The sequence below is a fragment of the Solanum pennellii genome, chromosome 6, assembly GCF_001406875.1.
Source record: "Solanum pennellii chromosome 6, SPENNV200".
In the NCBI taxonomy this organism is placed as follows: domain Eukaryota; kingdom Viridiplantae; phylum Streptophyta; class Magnoliopsida; order Solanales; family Solanaceae; genus Solanum; species Solanum pennellii.
The window spans coordinates 54,505,246-54,524,318 of NC_028642.1; the positions used below are offsets into that span (position 1 = coordinate 54,505,246).

At 27.6% G+C, this 19,073-nt stretch overlaps 2 protein-coding genes across 2 annotated transcripts; both read left to right on the forward strand.

Moving 5' to 3' along the window:
- The first annotated feature begins 12,578 nt into the window (after nt 1–12,578).
- On the forward strand, nt 12,579–13,420 carry LOC107022749 (agamous-like MADS-box protein AGL103). The gene has a single exon (XM_015223340.2). The coding sequence runs from the start codon at nt 12,835–12,837 to the stop codon at nt 13,237–13,239; it is 405 nt and encodes a 134-aa protein (XP_015078826.1). The 5' UTR covers nt 12,579–12,834; the 3' UTR covers nt 13,240–13,420.
- A 1,231-nt stretch (nt 13,421–14,651) lies between these two features.
- Nucleotides 14,652–18,102, forward strand: LOC107023466 (LIM domain-containing protein WLIM1-like). The gene is made up of 5 exons (XM_015224167.2): nt 14,652–14,896; nt 16,973–17,069; nt 17,173–17,210; nt 17,315–17,401; nt 17,604–18,102. The coding sequence occupies exons 1-5, from the start codon at nt 14,759–14,761 to the stop codon at nt 17,781–17,783; spliced, it is 540 nt and encodes a 179-aa protein (XP_015079653.1). The 5' UTR covers nt 14,652–14,758; the 3' UTR covers nt 17,784–18,102.
- Nucleotides 18,103–19,073: the final 971 nt, after the last annotated feature.

The following is a 19,073-nucleotide window of genomic DNA, read 5'->3' on the forward strand; positions in this document are numbered from 1 at the left end:
TTCTCTCTATGTATATATTAATCATTCGCAAATTAAATCACTTAAAATTGTTTGTATAGATTTATAAGTTGTATGTATAAGATCTATATATAGTATTGGGTTCGAATTAATATATTAGACCTAGCTCAATTAGATTTGTGTATTCACAGTTTCACACTCAAATTTGACTAACTTATTAATGTTACATAAATCTATAAATTATAGGGTCATATAATTAAATTTTATCTTTTGACCTTGTTAGATTATTTTGTCGTGAATGATTAATTCATTTGTTTTTAAATATTTTATTTTATTTTAATTTATTTTCTTGCATCAATGTTTAGGCTTTAACTATTAATTAGGGAACAACCAGCAGGATATTATTCATCTCATATCTAAGGTGAATTCATTTTGTAGTTTGCTTATTTTATGATTTTCCATCTGATATTTGATATTTATATTAAAGCTTAATTAAATTTAGATTCGTGTTAGAAAGTTTAATCTGAAAATAAAACGAAAGTACTCCTTAACAATGAAAATTTTGTATTCAAGTAGACTTGAACTCGAGACCAATGAACTCATTATAGTTATATTACTAAAACTACGTTCTTTTGTGGTGACTCATTTAATCTCCACAGTAAATTAATTCTGATTATAGTGTTAATTCTTGTATTTTTTGAAACACTGTGATTTAAATGTATATATCAAATATTATATTAATTAATCAATTCAAATAGAAAAACTCAACTATATAGTAATAAATAATATTTTATTTTTTTATTGAATATAATTGTAGTTCAATCAATTACTTATTCCACATGAAGAAAAGCTTGCAATCAGTTTTAGATCCCATACACACTCCTTCCTTTTGAATTTCCCAACTACAAAAATGTCCATCATCACAATTATTTCGATCTCTATCAAAATTAAATAAATCAAAATGGACATGTAATTTTCCTAAAACAATTAAATCTATATCACAAGTTATTTTGTTTTCTCCTTGAGGAGTTATAGGACAATCGATGTAATTTGGACCAGCTCCAGGAAGTACTACTCTTTTAAACACATCTTGTCCTATCGTACAATAGATTACTGCTGGTTTTGAAGATGCATTTTCGATATCAACTATATATTCGATGGGATATGAATTAACTGAACATAAGAAGATAAGTAGAAAACACGTTATAAATAATGGAAATGTCATGAGTTTCTTTTTCATTTTTGATGTGCGTGTTTTTTTTTATGTTGATGGAACTCTAATTTATAGTAATAATTATTACAAAAATTTAGTTACTTGTCATATTCTATATAAAGATATAACTCATCGAATCTAGTCAAACAATTACAAAATGTAATTCTATTTACAGATTAAAGTCAAATCTCATTAATATACAGAAAAACAAAAAGAAAAGTAATTCTATTACAGAAAAAAATAGTCAAAAAAGGATCATGCACTTTCACAAAAAAATCTCTTCTTTTTATAAAAAAAATAAAAACAAACTTTTTCGGTACACTTGTTTCATGTATCAATATTGTTAAATGTGTACAAAACGTGTATTGTAGTGTATAGATAATTATATAGTGTATTGATATTGTATAAATGGTGTAAATGTGTAACAATATGAGATAAATAATATATAAAATAGTATTGAGACTATATAAACAATTATATAATATATCTATATCGATATTTATTTAAATATCATGCATGTTCACCTTAATAATAAATGAATAAACAAAAAACAGTAAAAAGACGTAAATATTAATATTTTCCAAAAAAAAATAAAAATGAAATGAATAGAAAAGGAACTAAATAAAACCGATTTATTTAATCAGTTTGGATCGATTTTATCCAAACTGTGAACATCGTCAATCATTTTATTATAATGTAATTTATTTGTCTTTTTTCTTTTTGATCCGCTTTAGAAAGAATGCTTCTTTCTCTTCCTTTTTTAATTTAATAACTCAGTAATTCAAAATTTTCACGTGACATGTATGATATATAACAAAATTAAAATACTTTTTGTAACATTTAACATTATCTTTATTTTAAAATCACAACAATAAAATAATCTTCTTTAATTTCTTAATAATAACTCTCTCTCTCTCTCTCTCTCTCTATATATATATATATATATGGAACATTTGCAAACTAAATCACTTGAAAGATAGAATAAAAAACACAATTCACAATGTTGTACATCTTTATATATGAAACTAGACTCATATTTACGAAATGTAGCAAAAAAAACACAATTCACAAAATACAACAGAATATCTTTCATAGAACATATATATGAATTTCACTAGGATTTAAATATTTCGCTCAAAGGCATAAAAAATTCCTTCAACATTTTGTGTATGAAGATAGAATAAAATCGACATAGAATATATATCTTGCTCAAAACTTAAAATTTTACTCACATTTTGTGTATAAAAATTATTATGGAATATCTATATCTCTCTTAAGGCTTAGAATTTCGATCACAATTTTCTTATATGAAAACTGTCTAGAATGATAGGAAATGCGTGAAAAAAATGTATAATTATTGTTAAATTTAATATAATTATAATACACATGTAAAGATTCTATAGGATATAAATCGGGGTTGGTCAGATCTTTCCTTCTTATCTTCTCTTTCCGTCGTTAATTTTCCTTCTTTTTGTCTTTGCTGGTAATGAACTTTTATTAATAATTCTAAATTAAATTTGAATAAAATGTCATGATTTGTTGACCAAATTAAATTATTAATTAATAAAGTTGAATTAATGTACAAAAACTAAGTTATTGTCCTGTCGGAAAGGACAAAATCCTCTTTTAAGTCTTAAACTCAGTAACCACAATTGAGTTTAATATATAATTAGATTACTTAAAATAATTAATTCTAAATAATTCTGTTTAATGTGTATTCATTTATAATCTTTTTTATATAATAATTCTCCCTCTATATATAAACTTAAATCCTTGACAGAATAATTCCTCATCATAGACAGCTAATATATATGCAAAGTCTGCCTGCCCCTGCTACCACTAGTAATATCCAAAAATACATTTCTCCTTAATTTATTTTGATTTATTTATCTTTTATTATTTCATTAAAACAAAATTTTTTTTCTAGTTTTTATGTTTTCACATGGTATTGAACCATAAGATAAAAAAAATATGTTTGGTTTAAGATTTTATTTTTTAAACTACATGCCAAACAGAATGGACTTAAGATTAGGATTTGTATGTTAAAAGTGCTTCTTAACAATGATAATTTTGTATTCAGATGACTCATTTAGTGGCCACAATAGGCTGATTTTGATTATAGTGTTTTTCTTATATTTTTGAAAAATATTAATTATTACTATATAGTTGAGTTTTTCTATTTTAGGATTTTGTCGGAATTATATGTGTTTGAGTGACTACAATTGTCACAAAAGATTAATATTGGCTTTAGATTTATCTTTTTGTATTTTTGAAAAATTATCGATTTTGCGATTGAGTTGAGTAAAATATCAAATTAATTAGTCAATTCAAATAGAAAAACTCAACTATATAATACACCCTCTGTCCCTATTTAGTTGTCCACTTTAGAAGTAACACACATATTAAGATATCAATTATTATCATAGGTTAATTACAATTTTAACCTTTTATTTAAAAGATTATGCAACTCCCCCGTGTATAATGAATGTATTTTCTGGTTCCAAAAAGCATGCATTACAACTTAGTAGTATTATAAATTGTCTAGAATTAAGTAAGGGCATATTAGAAAAAAAAATTATTGTCCTTTCTTGATTTGTTAAAATGAACAAGTAAATAAGGACAGATATAAAAAAAAAAAATATGAACAAATAAGTAGGGACATTTTTTTCTTATCGAATATAATTGTAATTTAATTAATTACATATTCCAGGGAAAGAACAGTTCACAACTAGTATCAGAAGTCATACACATTCCTTCATCTAGAATATCCCAAGTACAAAAACGTCCAATAGGATCACAACTATCCTTATCTCTATCAAAGTTAAATAACTCAATATGAACATGTTTTGTTGATAAAACAACTAAATCTACATCACAAGTGAGTTTGTTATCTCCATTGGGAATTATAGGAATATCAATGTAATTTAGATCACTTCCAGGAAATAATTTACTTTGAAACACAACTTCTCCTCTCAAAAAACAATTGAGTACTGCTATATACGAAGCTCTATTTTCGATACCAGCTGTATATGTGAATTCTGAATTAACTGAACAGAAAATAAGTAGAAGACACGTTATAAATAATGAGGAAGTCATGAGGTCTTTTTTTTTTTTTTGATGTGTGTATTTTTTGTGTTAATGAAACTCTAATTTATAATAGTAATTTTTCTCATGTTATTTCAGATTCATTATTAACATCTACAGAAGTTTAATTACTTCTAATCCACAAAAATATAAGTCACTGAATTTAGTCATAAGAATTAATTAAATTAGACAGTCAATAACACTTGATAAATGCCCAAAATATAAAAAAGGCAAATTTCATTAATATACAGAAAAATTGAAAGTTTACAAAAGAGGTAGCCAATTTTCTATTCAGTTATTTTTAAATATGAGAATTTATTTTAATTTATTTTATTTTCTTGCATTAATGTTTAGGCTTTAACTACTAATTAGGGAATGACCAACAGGATATTATTCATCTCATGTCTAAGGTGAACCCATTTTATTTGGTAGTTCGTTTGTTTTATGGTTTCTCATTTGATTTTCGATATTTATATTAAATTCTGACTAAATTTATATACATATCGAAAAACTCATTCTAAAAAAGATAAAATGTTCCCTAACAAGAATAATTTTATATTCCAGGAGATTTAAAACCGAGACTCCAATCTCATAATAATTATACTACAAAAATTACATTTTTTATGGTGACTCATATAATCCTTATCTCTATCAAAGATAAATAACTCAAAATGGATATGTTTTGTTGATAAACACAATTAAATCTACTGCCATTTTTAAAGCTTTATTTTCTATATGAATCGTATATAAGATGGAATTTGAACTAATTAAACAGAAAATAATAAACAAATAAGACGTAATTTCTAATGGGGAAGTCATGAGTTTCTGTTTTTTCTTTTTTCATTTTTGATGTGTGTATCTTTTTTTTTTTATTGATGGGACTCTAATTTATAGTAGTAATAATTATTACAAAAATTTAATTACTTCTCATCTTCTATATATAATTATAAAACAAAAAGAAAGTCATCGAATCTAGTCCAACAATTACAACAAGTAATTCTATTTACAGAAAAAGGCAAATTTCATTAATAATACACACAAAAAAAAATCTATTTACAGAAAAAATACTTAAAAAAGGTTCATGCACTTTTACAAAAAAAAATTGTTTCTTTTAATTATTTTATTTTAATTTAATTTATTTATCTTATTTTTCTTTTTAATTAGCTTCGAAAAGAATGTTTCTTTCACTCTTTCTTTTTGGATAACTGAGTAATTCATATTTTTCGCACAACATATATAATAGCAATAAAATTAAACTACATTTTATTACATTCAACATTATCTTTAATTTAAAATCACACAATAAAAAATCTTTTTTAATTTTTTAAATAATAACACTATATATATATATATATATATATATGACCATTCACAAATTAAATCACTAAAAATAATAGATTAAAAGAAAAAGAATATTGTTGTTAATATAAATTTATAAGTTAGGATTGGGTTCGAATTAATATAGTTGACCTAGCTCAATTGGATTTGTGTATTCACACTCAAATTTGACTAACTTATTAGTGTACATAAATCTATAAATTATAGGGTCATAATAAAACTTTATCTTTTGACCTTGTTAGATTATTTTGTCGTGAATGATTAATTCATTTGTTTTTAAATATTTTATTTTATTATATTTTCTTGCATCGATGTTTAGGCCTTAGCTATTAATTAGGGAACAACCAGCAGGATATTTATTCATCTCATATCTAAGGTGTATCCATTTTGCAGTTTGTTTATTTTATGGTTTCTTATTTGATATTTGATATTTATATTAAAGCTTAATTAAATATAGATTCGCGTTAGAAAGTTTAATCTGAAAATAAAACTAAAGTACTTCCTAACAATGATAATTTTGTATATTCAAGTAGACTTGAACTCGAGACCTCTGAACTCATTATAATCATATTACTAAAATTACGTTCTTTTGTAGTGACTCAATTAATCGCCACGATAAATTGATTCTGATTGTAGTGTTATTTCTTATATTTTTGAAAACACCGTGATTTGAATGTATATATCAAATATTAAATTAATTAATCAATTCAAAGAGAAAAACTCAACTATATAGTAATATATAATATTTTATTTTTTTATTGAATATATTGTAGTTTAATCAATTACTTATTCCACATAAAGAAAAGCTTGCAATCAGTTTTAGATCCCATACACACTCCTTCCTCTTGAATTTCCCAACTACAAAAATGTCCATCATCACAATTATTTCGATCTCTATCAAAGTTAAATAAATCAAAATGGACATGTAATTTTCCTAAAACAATTAAATCTATATCACAAGTTATTTTGTTATCTCCTTGGGGAATTATAGGAATATCAATGTAATTTGGACCAACTCCAGGAAGTACTACTCTTTTGAACACATCTTGTCTTATCGTACAATAGATTACTGCTGGTTTTGAAGATGCATTTTCGATATCAACTGTATATACGATGGGATCTGAATTAACTGAACATAAGAATGTAAATAGAAAACACGTTATAAATAATGGGGAAGCCATGAGTTTCTTTTTCATTTTTTGATGTGTTCATTTTTTTTTTATTGATGGGACTCTAACTTATAGAAGTAATTGTTACAAAAATTTAATTACTTCTCATATTTTATTATATATAATAAAAATATAACTCATCGAATCTAGTCAAATGATTACAAAAAGTAATTATATTTAAAAAAAAAAAAGAAGTCAAATTTTATTTATATACAGAAAAACAACAAAAATACAAAAAAAAAAAGAAAGAGTAATTCTATTGCAGAAAAAATAGTCAAAAAAGGATCATGCACTTTAACAAAAAAAAGAAAAAGTAAAATTCTTTTTTTTCCAGTGTTCGTTATTATTTAAAAAAAATAAAATTCTCTTCTTATTAAAAAAAAAAAACTTTTTCCATACACTTGTTTCATGTATCAATATTATTAAATGTGTACAAAACGTGTATTGCTATCGTATAGATAATTATGTAGTGTATTGATATTGTATAAATGGTATAAACGTGTATTAATATGAGATAAATAATGTATAATCTAGTATCGAGATTATATAAACAATTATGTAATGTATTTATTATATAGATATTTATTTGACTATCATGCATTTTCACCTTAATAAATAAATGAATAAACAAAAAATAGTAAAAAGACATAAATACTCTCTTTTTTTTGAAAAAAAATAATATGAAATGATTAGAAAAGGAATTAAACCAAAACAAATCCAAATAAAATCGATTTATTTAATCGATTTGGGTCGATTTTATCCAAATTGTGAACAACGTCAATTATTTTATTTTAATTTATTTACTTGTCTTATTTTTCTTTTTGATGCGCTTCAAAAAGAATGCTTCTTTCTCTTCTATTTTTTTTAATAACTCAGTAATTCAAAATTTTTATGTGACATGTATTAAAATACATTTTGCTACATTTAACATTATCTTTAGTTTAAAATCACAATAATAAAAATATCTTCTTTAATTTCTTAATAACAACTCTTTCTCTCTCTGTATATATGGAACATTTGCAAACTAATCACTCTAAAAAAAAAAAGAGAGACTGAGAGAATACGATTATTAGTATATACTTATAAGTTATATACATATAAGATTTATACATAGGATTGGATTCGAATTAATGTAGTTGACCTAGTTCAATTGGATTTGTGTATTCACACCTAAATTTGTCTAACTTATTAGTGATCCATAAATCTATATAGAGTATAGATCATATAATTAAATTTTATCTTTTGACCATGCTGGATTATTAAACGCTATTAATTGATTTTTTATTTTTATTTTTTAATGCGAGCTTTTATTTTATTTTATTTAATTGCATCGATGTGTGTTCTTTGACTTAGTAGAGAACAAGTAGGTGCTACTCTTGGATATTATTCATCTCATGACTAAGGTGAACCTATTATGTAGTTTTTTTTTGTTTTTTTTTTCATTCAGAGTTCGATATAATATATTAAAATTTAATTAAATTTAAATATATGTTAAAAAGTCTATTTTAGAAAAGAAAACGCTCCCTTATATCAATGGTAACTATGCTACAAAGGGAGGCCTTCATACTCATTCTTTGTGACGACTCATTAAATAGCCATAAGAGTAAAGTTTATGGCTATATCATTTATAGCAATGTCATTTTTTCTTTCATTTAATTACTTTAATATATGTATAATACAGTTTTAATACATATTACAAAGAACAATTCATTATTCACAGTTTATTAACGATTAATACATTTATCACACATTTTAATACACTTATAATATAATATATTAATTTTTTATCAAACAAGCATGAATATTTTTAAAAATAATTATAATACATATTTACTGAATACTTAATTAACTTGTAACAAAAATTGCAGATTTAACATTATATTGCTATAAATAATAATAAATAAAAAATATCACTAAATCAGTAATTATTTATTAAAAGGTACGAAAAAGGGTCTAAAATACCCTCAAAGTATTGGAAATGATACAAAATTACCCTCCATCCACCTATTCGCTCCAAAATACCCTTCCCACCCACCTATTGAGTCCAAAATACCCTTGTCATCCACCTTTTGGTTCAAAATTGACTACTTATTTAACGGTTTTATATTTAAACTATTTAAATATTTTTTTAAATATGTGACGCTCAACTATTTGTTATAATTTAACTTATTAATATAATTTTATAAATCAATCCACTACCCACCCGTTATTAATTAAACCCCTTTAAATTAATAAATCCGTCACATCATTAATGCAACAACAAATTAGCTACTCCCAATTGAGTGTTTTTTAAAAATTAAGTTGAAAATATCTATAGTATTAAATTATCATACATTAAAATGTCTAAATAAAAATTACCGATAAACTTAAAAGTCTTACTATGTTATCTTAATTATTTTACGTCTCAATTATGTGATGTACTTCATAGGTACTTTTTTTTTAAAAAAAATAATATATTAAAGGTTTTAAAACATATCATAAAAAAATTTTAAAATTATATTTAAAAAAAGTGCATGAATTAATTCGAAATGTATTATTTCTTTATCTTTAATCATAAATTTCTAATTCAATCTTGAAAGAAAGTGTCCTCCTGAATAAGTGGCTCAACTTCAATTTAATTGGGGGGACTCGAATAATTTTGGATGTCATTTTCAGGAATCTATAATTTCATCGTGTTTTAGTTTTTTTTACATGATTTTGATATTATAATTGGATTATTAATTCTGTGAGGTTTAGTTAGTAATGAATGGGCAGTGGGTTGATTTATAAATTATATTACTAAATTAAATTATAACCAATAGTTGAATGCCAAGTATTTTAAAAAATATTTAAAGAGTTCAATTTTAAAACAATTAAAAAAATAGTCAATTTTGAACCCATAGGTAGATGACAAGAGTATGTTGGAGCCAATAGGTGGATGAAAAGGGCATTTTGGAGCCAATAGTGGATGAAGGGTAATTTTATGGAAAAATAACTTAAATACACAACTATAATTTTTATATTCTCTAATTTTCCCTACTTTTTTTAAATATTACATAATTCCCTTTTTTTTTATTTTAGTGTAAGTTTTTAGATACATTACAATCTCTCTCCTATAATATACATTTACCAATTTTAATGCCTATTTTTTCTCCATTAAAACACTCAACCTCTTAAATCAGTTTTTGAATTTTAAATTTTATCCATTTAAACACTCAACCTTTTAATCAGCTTTTTGATTTTGAATTATTAAATTTAATTAAATTTAAATAAAAGACCAAACTTTGAAATTTTGAATTTCAAAATTCAAAAAATCAGGAAGCAGGATAACTTCCAGTGCCTTCTACCGTTTTGTTCTTACTAACATCAAGTTTCACTTCTTCTTTTTTCCTTAATCGTCTTCATTCATCTCAAACCAGCATATTTTTTATTTTCTTCTTTTTATTCTTAATCCATCATCGTCTATTTCTTCCTAATCTGGAATCGTATGAACCCAGCATCTTTTTATTATTAATCCATCATCAATTCGTATATTCTTCTCTTTTTTGTTTTTGTTAATTGTTCTATTAATTCATAGTAATGGATCCGTTAATTAATAGAAGGATATATGATTCCGACGATGATAATTGGAAAGAAAATAGGAAAAAGTCTTTGCATGATCCTATGAATCTTCAGAAGGATTCAAACAAAGACTCTGGCGAAACATCAAAGGTTGTCAAAATACAACAAAAAAGGAAAAAAGAAGCAGCAAACATTGTTGTTAGGCCTACATTGTCTCGGGTTAGTATTTTGGTACTTAAAAATGGTGTTGTTTAAATTAGTAAAATTGTTGTTAGGCCTACATTGTCTCGGGTTAGTATTTTGGTACTTAAAAATGGTGTTGTTTAAATTAGTAAAAATTTTAAGGAATCTAGTGTGCTTGCCGATACATTGTATAGTGTTTTAGATGGTGAATTGATACATGAATTTGTTGTGTATCATAATATTTTATATGTATCATGAAGTTTTGAAAATTGTTATAATGTATCATTCAATAAGTTTAGTAAATGCGTCATCAACTGTGCTTGATGATACATATAGAGTCAGTGTGTACAGTGTTTAGTCAATTCGCTGATACATGTAGTAGATATGTATCACGTGTTTTGCATATAGTATGAATTTCTGAAAACTGATATCATGTATCAGTAAGGTATTAGTTGTTTAGTTGATGTACTGATACATGTTTTGAAAATTGTTATAATGTATCATTCACTAAGTTTAATAAATGCGTCATCAACTGTACTTGATGATACATTATAGAATCAGTGTGTATATTGTTTAGTCGATGCTTCTGATACATGTATTAGATACGAAATTGAATCTCCAACATCGATTCCGTCGATTTTGTAACTTTCATTTTCCATTTCGTTCACCCAAATTCCGGAATGTCTCATCAAAATCGAAGTATTCATCTTGAAAAATCCACTGTAACAACAATAAAATTACTGTAGTTCGAAATTTAACAGATTGTTCAAAAAAATTGTTTTCAAAATAGATGATATAATCTTTGTTTTTCAAAATTTGAAATTAATATCCAATTAAGTGCTGATTTTATGCTGATTAATGATATGTTACCATAAATTTAGCTGTTTTATTAACAACATTAACTGTACCGTTTTTTCCCCTTTTTTTCTCAACAGTTTAAAATTACCATGTATCATTTACCATGTATCACTAGAGTCTAAAGTATCACGGCTCAACAAATTTAAGGGATTTTTTGTAAATACTAAATTTGTCGGGACAGAATGAAATTATTGAATTACACTATGGGATTTCTTAAATTTTTACTAATTTTATACCATATTTAATACTTCAAAGATATTTTAGGCCCTTTTCCACAAAAGGTATTAATTCAAAGTAATTTTTCCATTTCTATTTACACAAATTGCTAAAAAGGGTCATAGGCTCAACGGAGCTTAAATCGGCCCAAGACCATTAGGTCATTTTTATTTTTATTTTTATTTTTATTTTTTGCGTCAGTTATTTATTTTTTTTTTAAAAAAAAACTTATTTTGTAATTGTTTTCCATAAAAAACTTTTTAAAAAAAAAACAAAAAATTCCGTGCAGCTATCAATCCGATTGGAAAAAACTTATCTTTTTATTGTTTTGTCAATATTTCAGTAATTTGATTAATTATCAAATTTTAACCAAATCAACTTTTCTTTTACACAAATTGCTAAAAAGGGTCATAAGCTCAACGGAGCTTAAATCGGCCCAAGACCATTAGGTCATTTTTATTTTTATTTTTATTTTTTGCGTCAGTTATTTATAATTTTTTTTTAAAAAAAATACTTATTTTGTTATTGTTTTCCATAAAAACTTTTTAAAAAAAAAAAATAAAAAATTCCGTGCAGCTATCAACCCGATTGGAAAAAACTTATCTTTTTATTGTTTTGTCAATATTTCAGTAATTGATTAAATGTCAAACTTTAACCAAATCAACTTTTCTTTTACTTTTTATTTCAAAGGAATGTGCAAGAAAATATAAAAAAAAGTAAATCTATACATAATTAAAGAAAAAAACTACTAATATTTTCAGAAGATTGTCTTACCAAATCTAAAAAAGGACTATCATTTAATATTGTATACCATATTTCAAATTAATTCGATTTATTAAGTTGTATTTGAATATTTTACTTTGGTAAATTTCAAGAAAATAACCCATCCCACTAAGCATGACGTGGACGATATAATCTTAGTTTTCCATAAACTTGAGAAGTTACAATTACTATTTTTCTATATTATATTTATTTTCCAATTAGAGAATAGACACTTACATACCAAAAAATTTTAGAAGATTTTTTACCATACCTCCCAATAGCATTTGATTCTCTTTCCTATTCAAATTAGGAATACTAATTATATTTTAAACAGGGTCAGTAAATAAATCAGGATTAGGATTCCTAATTAGTTTAGGATTCCTAATTATTATTTATGGCATTTCCTTATTTAATTTAATTAGGATTTATTAAAGTCCTAATTTACTTTGATTATTAGTATTATAAATAGGGAGTACAAAAATTTATCCAAGGCATAAAATTTCCGATCCAGTTATGGCAGAGGAAGATGAAATCAAGAGGAGAACAAACAATCCCAAGTCTTATCAAGTGAGGAAAGAATGCATAAAAAGGAAATCGATGGAGCTTGCGACTCTCTGCGATATCAAGGTTTGTACTGTTATTACTGGTCCTAATGGGGAACTGCAAACTTGGCCTGACGATTTCGATGCCTGTAAACAAGTTCTGGATCTCTACTCTCAAAATTTAAAACCCGAAAAGAAGTACAAGGAATCATCAACACCAGAACCAGAAGAAGAGCCAGAGCCAGAGCCAGAACCAGAACCAGGAGAAGAAGAAGGAGAGAAAGATCTCTTGACGCTAGTTGAATCAACGCTTGCTGCTGTCAATAGGAGAATTCGTAGCTTGGAGAACAAGGGGAAAAGAAAGAGAATCGAGTGATTTATTCGTATGAGTTTTTTTTTTTTGGGATATATTTTCAAAATGTTTCGCGATTGAAATTGTGTGTGTTTTAATTGAACAATTAAATTTACATCACAAGTGACTCTGTTATCTCCTTTGGGAATTATTGGAATATTGATGTAATTCGGATCACTTTCAGGAATTAATTTATTTTGGAAAACATTGAATGATTTGTGAACTAACCGAACGCTAGAAAATAAGCCGGAAACATGTTATATATAATATGAAAAGTCATGACCCATAGAGGTATTTTTTTCTTTTTTGGTGAGTGTATTTTTGTGTTGTTGTGAGTCTAATTTATAATACTAATTATTCTCACTTTTGCTTTAAATTTATCTAATAAGATTTACAAAAGTTTAATTACTTCACATCTATAGTAAAAATATGAGTCATCAAATCTAGTCCAAGAACTAATAAATTGGACGGTCAATAACACTGATAAAAAACAAAATACGAAAGGGCAAATTTCATTAATTATATATATATAAAAAAAATTTACAAAAGAAGTAGCCAGTTTTCTATTTACCGAAAAATAGCTAAATAAGCTTAACGGAGCTTAAATCGGCCCAAGACATTTTATTTTTTTTGAAAAATGACAGAAATTCCACCTTTAAGTTCTCTTATTACCACGATCCTCTATTAGTTTTACAAATTTCTAAAATTCCTCATTTTTGTGCATCAGATTAATGTATCAGCACATCAGATAAATGCATCTCGCACATTAGATTAGTGTATCATGTATAAAATGTACGTCTGATTAGTGTATCATGTATAAAATGTAATGTATCTTACTTAACAATTAATGTATCTCGCGTATTAGATTAATGTATGAACGCTTATATTATTGTATCAGTTTGAGAAATTTCTCTAATTATATAAACTTATAAGGGACAAATCATAATTTTGCCTTAAAAGTATGTGATTTCTGTCTATGTATTGTCCAAACGAACACGACAAAAATCCTCTTATGTATTATGCTATGTCTCGAAGGCATCAATAACCATAACCGAGTTAAACATATCAGATTACTTCAAAATAATTAATTTTAAATAATCATGTTTAATGTAACTAAATCCATGTGACAGAATAATCCTTCATTATGTACAGCTAATTTTTATCAAAACCCTGCCTGGCCCCTACTACCACTAGTAATATCCAAAAGCATATTTCCCCTTAATTTCTTTCAATTTATTTAGTTCATTTAATAAATATATTTTTTCTGTAATCACAAATTTAAAATATATTTTTAATTTAAAATTATAAAATCTAAAATTTATTTTATTTTCTCAAACTTTGTGATAGTTAAATTATTAGTAAAAAAAAAGAAGAGAATCTGAACTTTTTGATTAGACATAAAGTAATTCAAAATTCAAACGACATAATATAAAGGTAATATAAAGTACTCAAATTTGAAGGACTCTTGTGAGTAGAGAGAGAGAACAAAAGGTATCTTTTTGTTTTGTTTGTTCATTGAATTGAGTGGAGATCTGCAGAGGAAATGGCAAGTTTTGGAGGGACAACTCAGAAGTGTAAGGCTTGTGAAAAAACTGTCTACTTGGTGGATCAGCTTACTGCTGACAATAAGGTTTATCATAAAGCTTGTTTCAGATGCCACCATTGTAAGGGTACACTCAAGGTGAGTACACATTAAAAATCTGATCTTTTTCTTGTTAAATGTGGTTTTGTGCTTTTATCTTGCTTGATGTTATATGTGGTGTACATTTATATGTGAAATCAATGTTATTTCCTACTGTTAGATAGAATTGTAATGTTCTAATTGGTTTCAAGAGAGGAGGGCAAGAAGAGGGTAGGGTTTATGTTGAATAGTGAAAAAGGAAGGGGTGGTGTCTTTTTGTGGATTTGGACAATTATCAACTTCCTGAGCTAGTTTACGGAGTTGAGTTAGATTCAAGATTCATTTTTTAAAATGGTATCAAGACCCATCCCAATTATTGTGTATGATGTTGGGTTCCCATTTTAAGTTGCCCACATACAAGACCTCTAGCCGTGGGCGCGAGCGTGGGGTGTTGAAGATTCCCACAAGGGGATGGTGGTCTCTTATATGGACTTGCGCAATCCTCTCCTTGTGAGCTGGCTTTTGGGGGTTGAGTTAGGTCCAAGATCCATTTTTTTTAATAGTTTTAGTATTTGAATCTGCAACCAGAAGTTGCAAGCTTGCAACTTTGATGTCTTACTGTGCTTAATTAGAAATGAATGATTGGGTTTGGTTGGGGGATCCATGATGCTCTTCTGTTTATCCCAAAAGAACAGAGACTTCGACTAATAGATGCTTTCTCTGTTAGGTTATGTTTGTCAGATTGTTTTGATATGCCTCTTTCAAAGGTTTGAGTTTTGTATACTTATGTAAGCTTTCTGCAATTGTTAGTGAAGAGTAATTGTTTGATAGTTTAAGGTTAACCGTGATTTACCTCTTTCAAAGGTTTGAGTTTTAGATACTTATTTAAGCTTTCAGCAATTGTTAGTGAAGAGTGATTGCTTGATAATATTAAGGTTAACCGATGTGATGGTAACTTGATGAAAATTGAGACATCTATGAGGGGAATCTCTGAACTCCCTTTACTGCGTAAATTTTTGACCAAAATTGGTCTGTGAAATGTAATTACATGGACTCTAGGGAACTATGGGTTTAAGATTCACATATAAACATTCAAATGAGATTTGGTAGAAGTTTACTTGATTTATTTAAAGAAGCTGTTTTTTATGACCAAGAATCGTCTATGGCTAGCCTTTAGGACCAACCGCAACTCTCGAAACTCAGGGTTGATGGGCCTTCCGCTCTGCTCTTCCCCTCTTAAATATTAGGCTTAGTTCGCATGACACAGGGCTCAAACTTGTGGCCTGAGTTACAAGTCCTTCAACCTTTGTCACTTGAACATGGTAGCCATATAGAGGAAAAAGTTGTTTCTTCTTCGTAATGTTCATGTCAGTTAATATCATTTCAATAGCCAACAAGTTGTGTTTGTGTTCCCATTTTCACCTTTATGCCGATCAATTTTGACTAATTAACTTGAGAATCCTGGTTTATTAATTGACACTTGACATTATTCCCCATTCAAAATATGCTTAATACTAAGTAAGTGAAACCGGCCGGTGGTTTCTTGGTCATGACCAGCTAGGACTAAAGTTCCAAATTACAGATAGGAATTAAACAAGAATACTTTATTGGTTGAAGAATACATGAGCTCCGTTCCTCTTTTTCTTCTTTTAGGAATGAAATATGCAAGAATGACATTTATAGAGGCATGAGAAGACATACCATCAAAATTAATCATTTATGTGAAAACTTTGCCTTTAGTCTTTACCTGAGAAGTTAAGCAGAGTATTTGCAACTGCATCCTACTGTACTAACTTTATCGATTTTGAAACTTGACTCCTTCTATCAGTAATTGTGCTACTGTAATTGTTGTTCAACTCTGATCTGCGGAGGCCATGAGACTTTTTATTCGTCCAACTTTGTTAGCATGGAATCTGGCATAGAAGTGCTATACAATTAGTTATACAGATGAAGATATTTTGCTCCATCAACCAAAAGTACAAAATCTAGTGTTAACTTCTCAGACGGACACAGTACTTGGAGTATATCTCCATTTTCTCCTTCATATGTTTAGCATCTCGTTAGCACCTTGTTTTCATGTGGTTAATTATAAGATGTCTTAATCTTATTTTCCTTGTCATTTTTAATGTTTTTTAGCTGAGTAATTATAACTCCTTCGAAGGAGTTTTGTACTGCCGGCCTCACTTTGATCAGCTATTCAAAATGACAGGAAGTCTGGATAAGAGTTTCGAAGGTAGTTACGATAGAGTTGACATGATGATTTTTCTTCTATTTCATTTTTCATCGCTACTCCTTCTAAAGCTAATTTCTTCTTGTTTGTAATTTCTCTTTTCTAGGGGCTCCGAAAACTGTCAGGGAACGTTCTGCGGATCAGGTATTATTTGAACACTCTTCCTCTAGCAGTTTACAGCATACATTTTTGTCCATTTCAGTTTGCCTGCTGATTTTATAATTGATTGCCTCGTATTTATCTCCCAGGGATCAAACAGTAAGGTTTCAAGTTTGTTTGGCGGAACTCAAGATAAATGTGTTGCTTGCAAGAAAACTGTTTATCCCCTAGAAAAGGTATTGACAATTTCTTTTGTTGTCTAAATGTGCAGACTAGAGCAGAACAGGTTATTTCAAACTACTTTAGTGCAAATTTGAAAAGTTGAGCTCTCTTTAGGAATCCATGGATTAGTGCCTGTGCCTCTAACTCGGCATATCTGAAATGTTAATTTTCTTCTTAGATCAAGCTTATAGATTAATGTCACTGCTGCTTTTATAGGTAGCAGTGGATGGCACTTCGTACCACAGGCCTTGTTTCAAATGCAGCCATGGAGGCTGCGTGATCAGTCCATCAAACTATGTAGCTCATGAGCATAGATTGTACTGTAGGCACCATCACACTCAACTTTTCAAGGAGAGAGGCAACTTCAGCCAAATGGAAGACCATGAGAAAAACTAAAGAGCACAATATCACGAGCCTAGCCGTGAGCATTTTCATCTGAGTTTGAGTTTAAAACATAAAGGGTAATCGACTTTCAGTCGGGAGCTGAACCAAATTGTTGTTCTGGTTCATACATACAATTCAAGACTTATTACATATATCTATTATATGACATCTTCATGAGAGTCAAGAGAAGAGTTTCCTTCATTTTGTGTTTATATGCCTATGGTTTTGTGCTTTAATGCCACCATTGACCAATACAATCTTTTTTTTTCTCTACCAAACACACTGCAATTGCTGTTATGCTTGTTCTGAAAATTCTCATGGATTTTTATGATGAGTGAGTTTACTTCCCCTAGTTGATAATTAAATTTGGTACTTATGTTGGTCGGAGATAGTAGGATCCCGAAAGAGTAGTTAATGTGCACACAAATTGGTCTATAAACCTTGTGTATATAAAGATGTGGTCTCGATCAATGAAGTAAGTGAAAATTATGAGAGATTAGAATTTAAATTTCAACTAAAAATACAAAATCAGGTAATTTTTACTCATCTTTCACAAAGTTGATAAATTATAATATAATAGTCCATATGAGCATTTTTTATCGGCGGACCAGTTCATCACCGTTATAAGGACAGAGGAAGGATAACCCCTACTTTTTCCAGTGCAACAAAGATGGGTGAAATGATTGCTTGAAGTGAAACTTGGACAAGGCATTATTACTAGCAAATTACCTTTACTCAGTTGTGTCACCATATTCATTATAATCAGTCACAAAGAATGTTTTTTTTTATATATTTATATCCAGCTAATGATTCTATTAAGAAAATATTGTTCTTTCCAGCTTCCACCAGCCCTACTGTGTTGATTATATTCTGCGTAAAAGATACTGAATTCAGATGAATCTATTAAATTATTGATGTTTGAAATGAGTATGACCATTAAATTATTGGTGTTCTAGTTATCAAAAGAAAGAATCAGACACAAGAGCTGCAGGACACCAACTCCAACAATCTGATTGGCCAATGTAGGAATGATTAGATAGGATTTTCATGATGTATTGTGTTTGTTTGTGATGAATACATTGTCTAGATCTTAGTGAGGCCCCATTCTTATTGGCAAATCAAAAGCATCATGAAGAGGTTCCCCATACATGGTATAAAAACTTCGCAAGTTCATATAAGGAGACTATTCATTCTTTTTTCATTCGATGTAGATTTCTTCAACACCCTATTTCACGTTTAAGATCTGATATTTGATTTGAGCAAGTCCAATATTAGTACAAAATAATTTATAATTGAGATGGA

Excerpts from the sequence above, each read along its gene's own strand:
- LOC107022749 (XM_015223340.2), top strand. The coding sequence starts at position 12,835 with ATGGCAGAGGAAGATGAAATCAAGAGGAGAACAAACAATCCCAAGTCT.
- LOC107023466 (XM_015224167.2), top strand. The coding sequence starts at position 14,759 with ATGGCAAGTTTTGGAGGGACAACTCAGAAGTGTAAGGCTTGTGAAAAA. Across the intron at positions 17,070-17,172 it reads TCTGGATAAGAGTTTCGAAG|GGGCTCCGAAAACTGTCAGG; the intron begins GTAGTTACGATA and ends TCTCTTTTCTAG. Across the intron at positions 17,211-17,314 it reads GGGAACGTTCTGCGGATCAG|GGATCAAACAGTAAGGTTTC; the intron begins GTATTATTTGAA and ends TTTATCTCCCAG.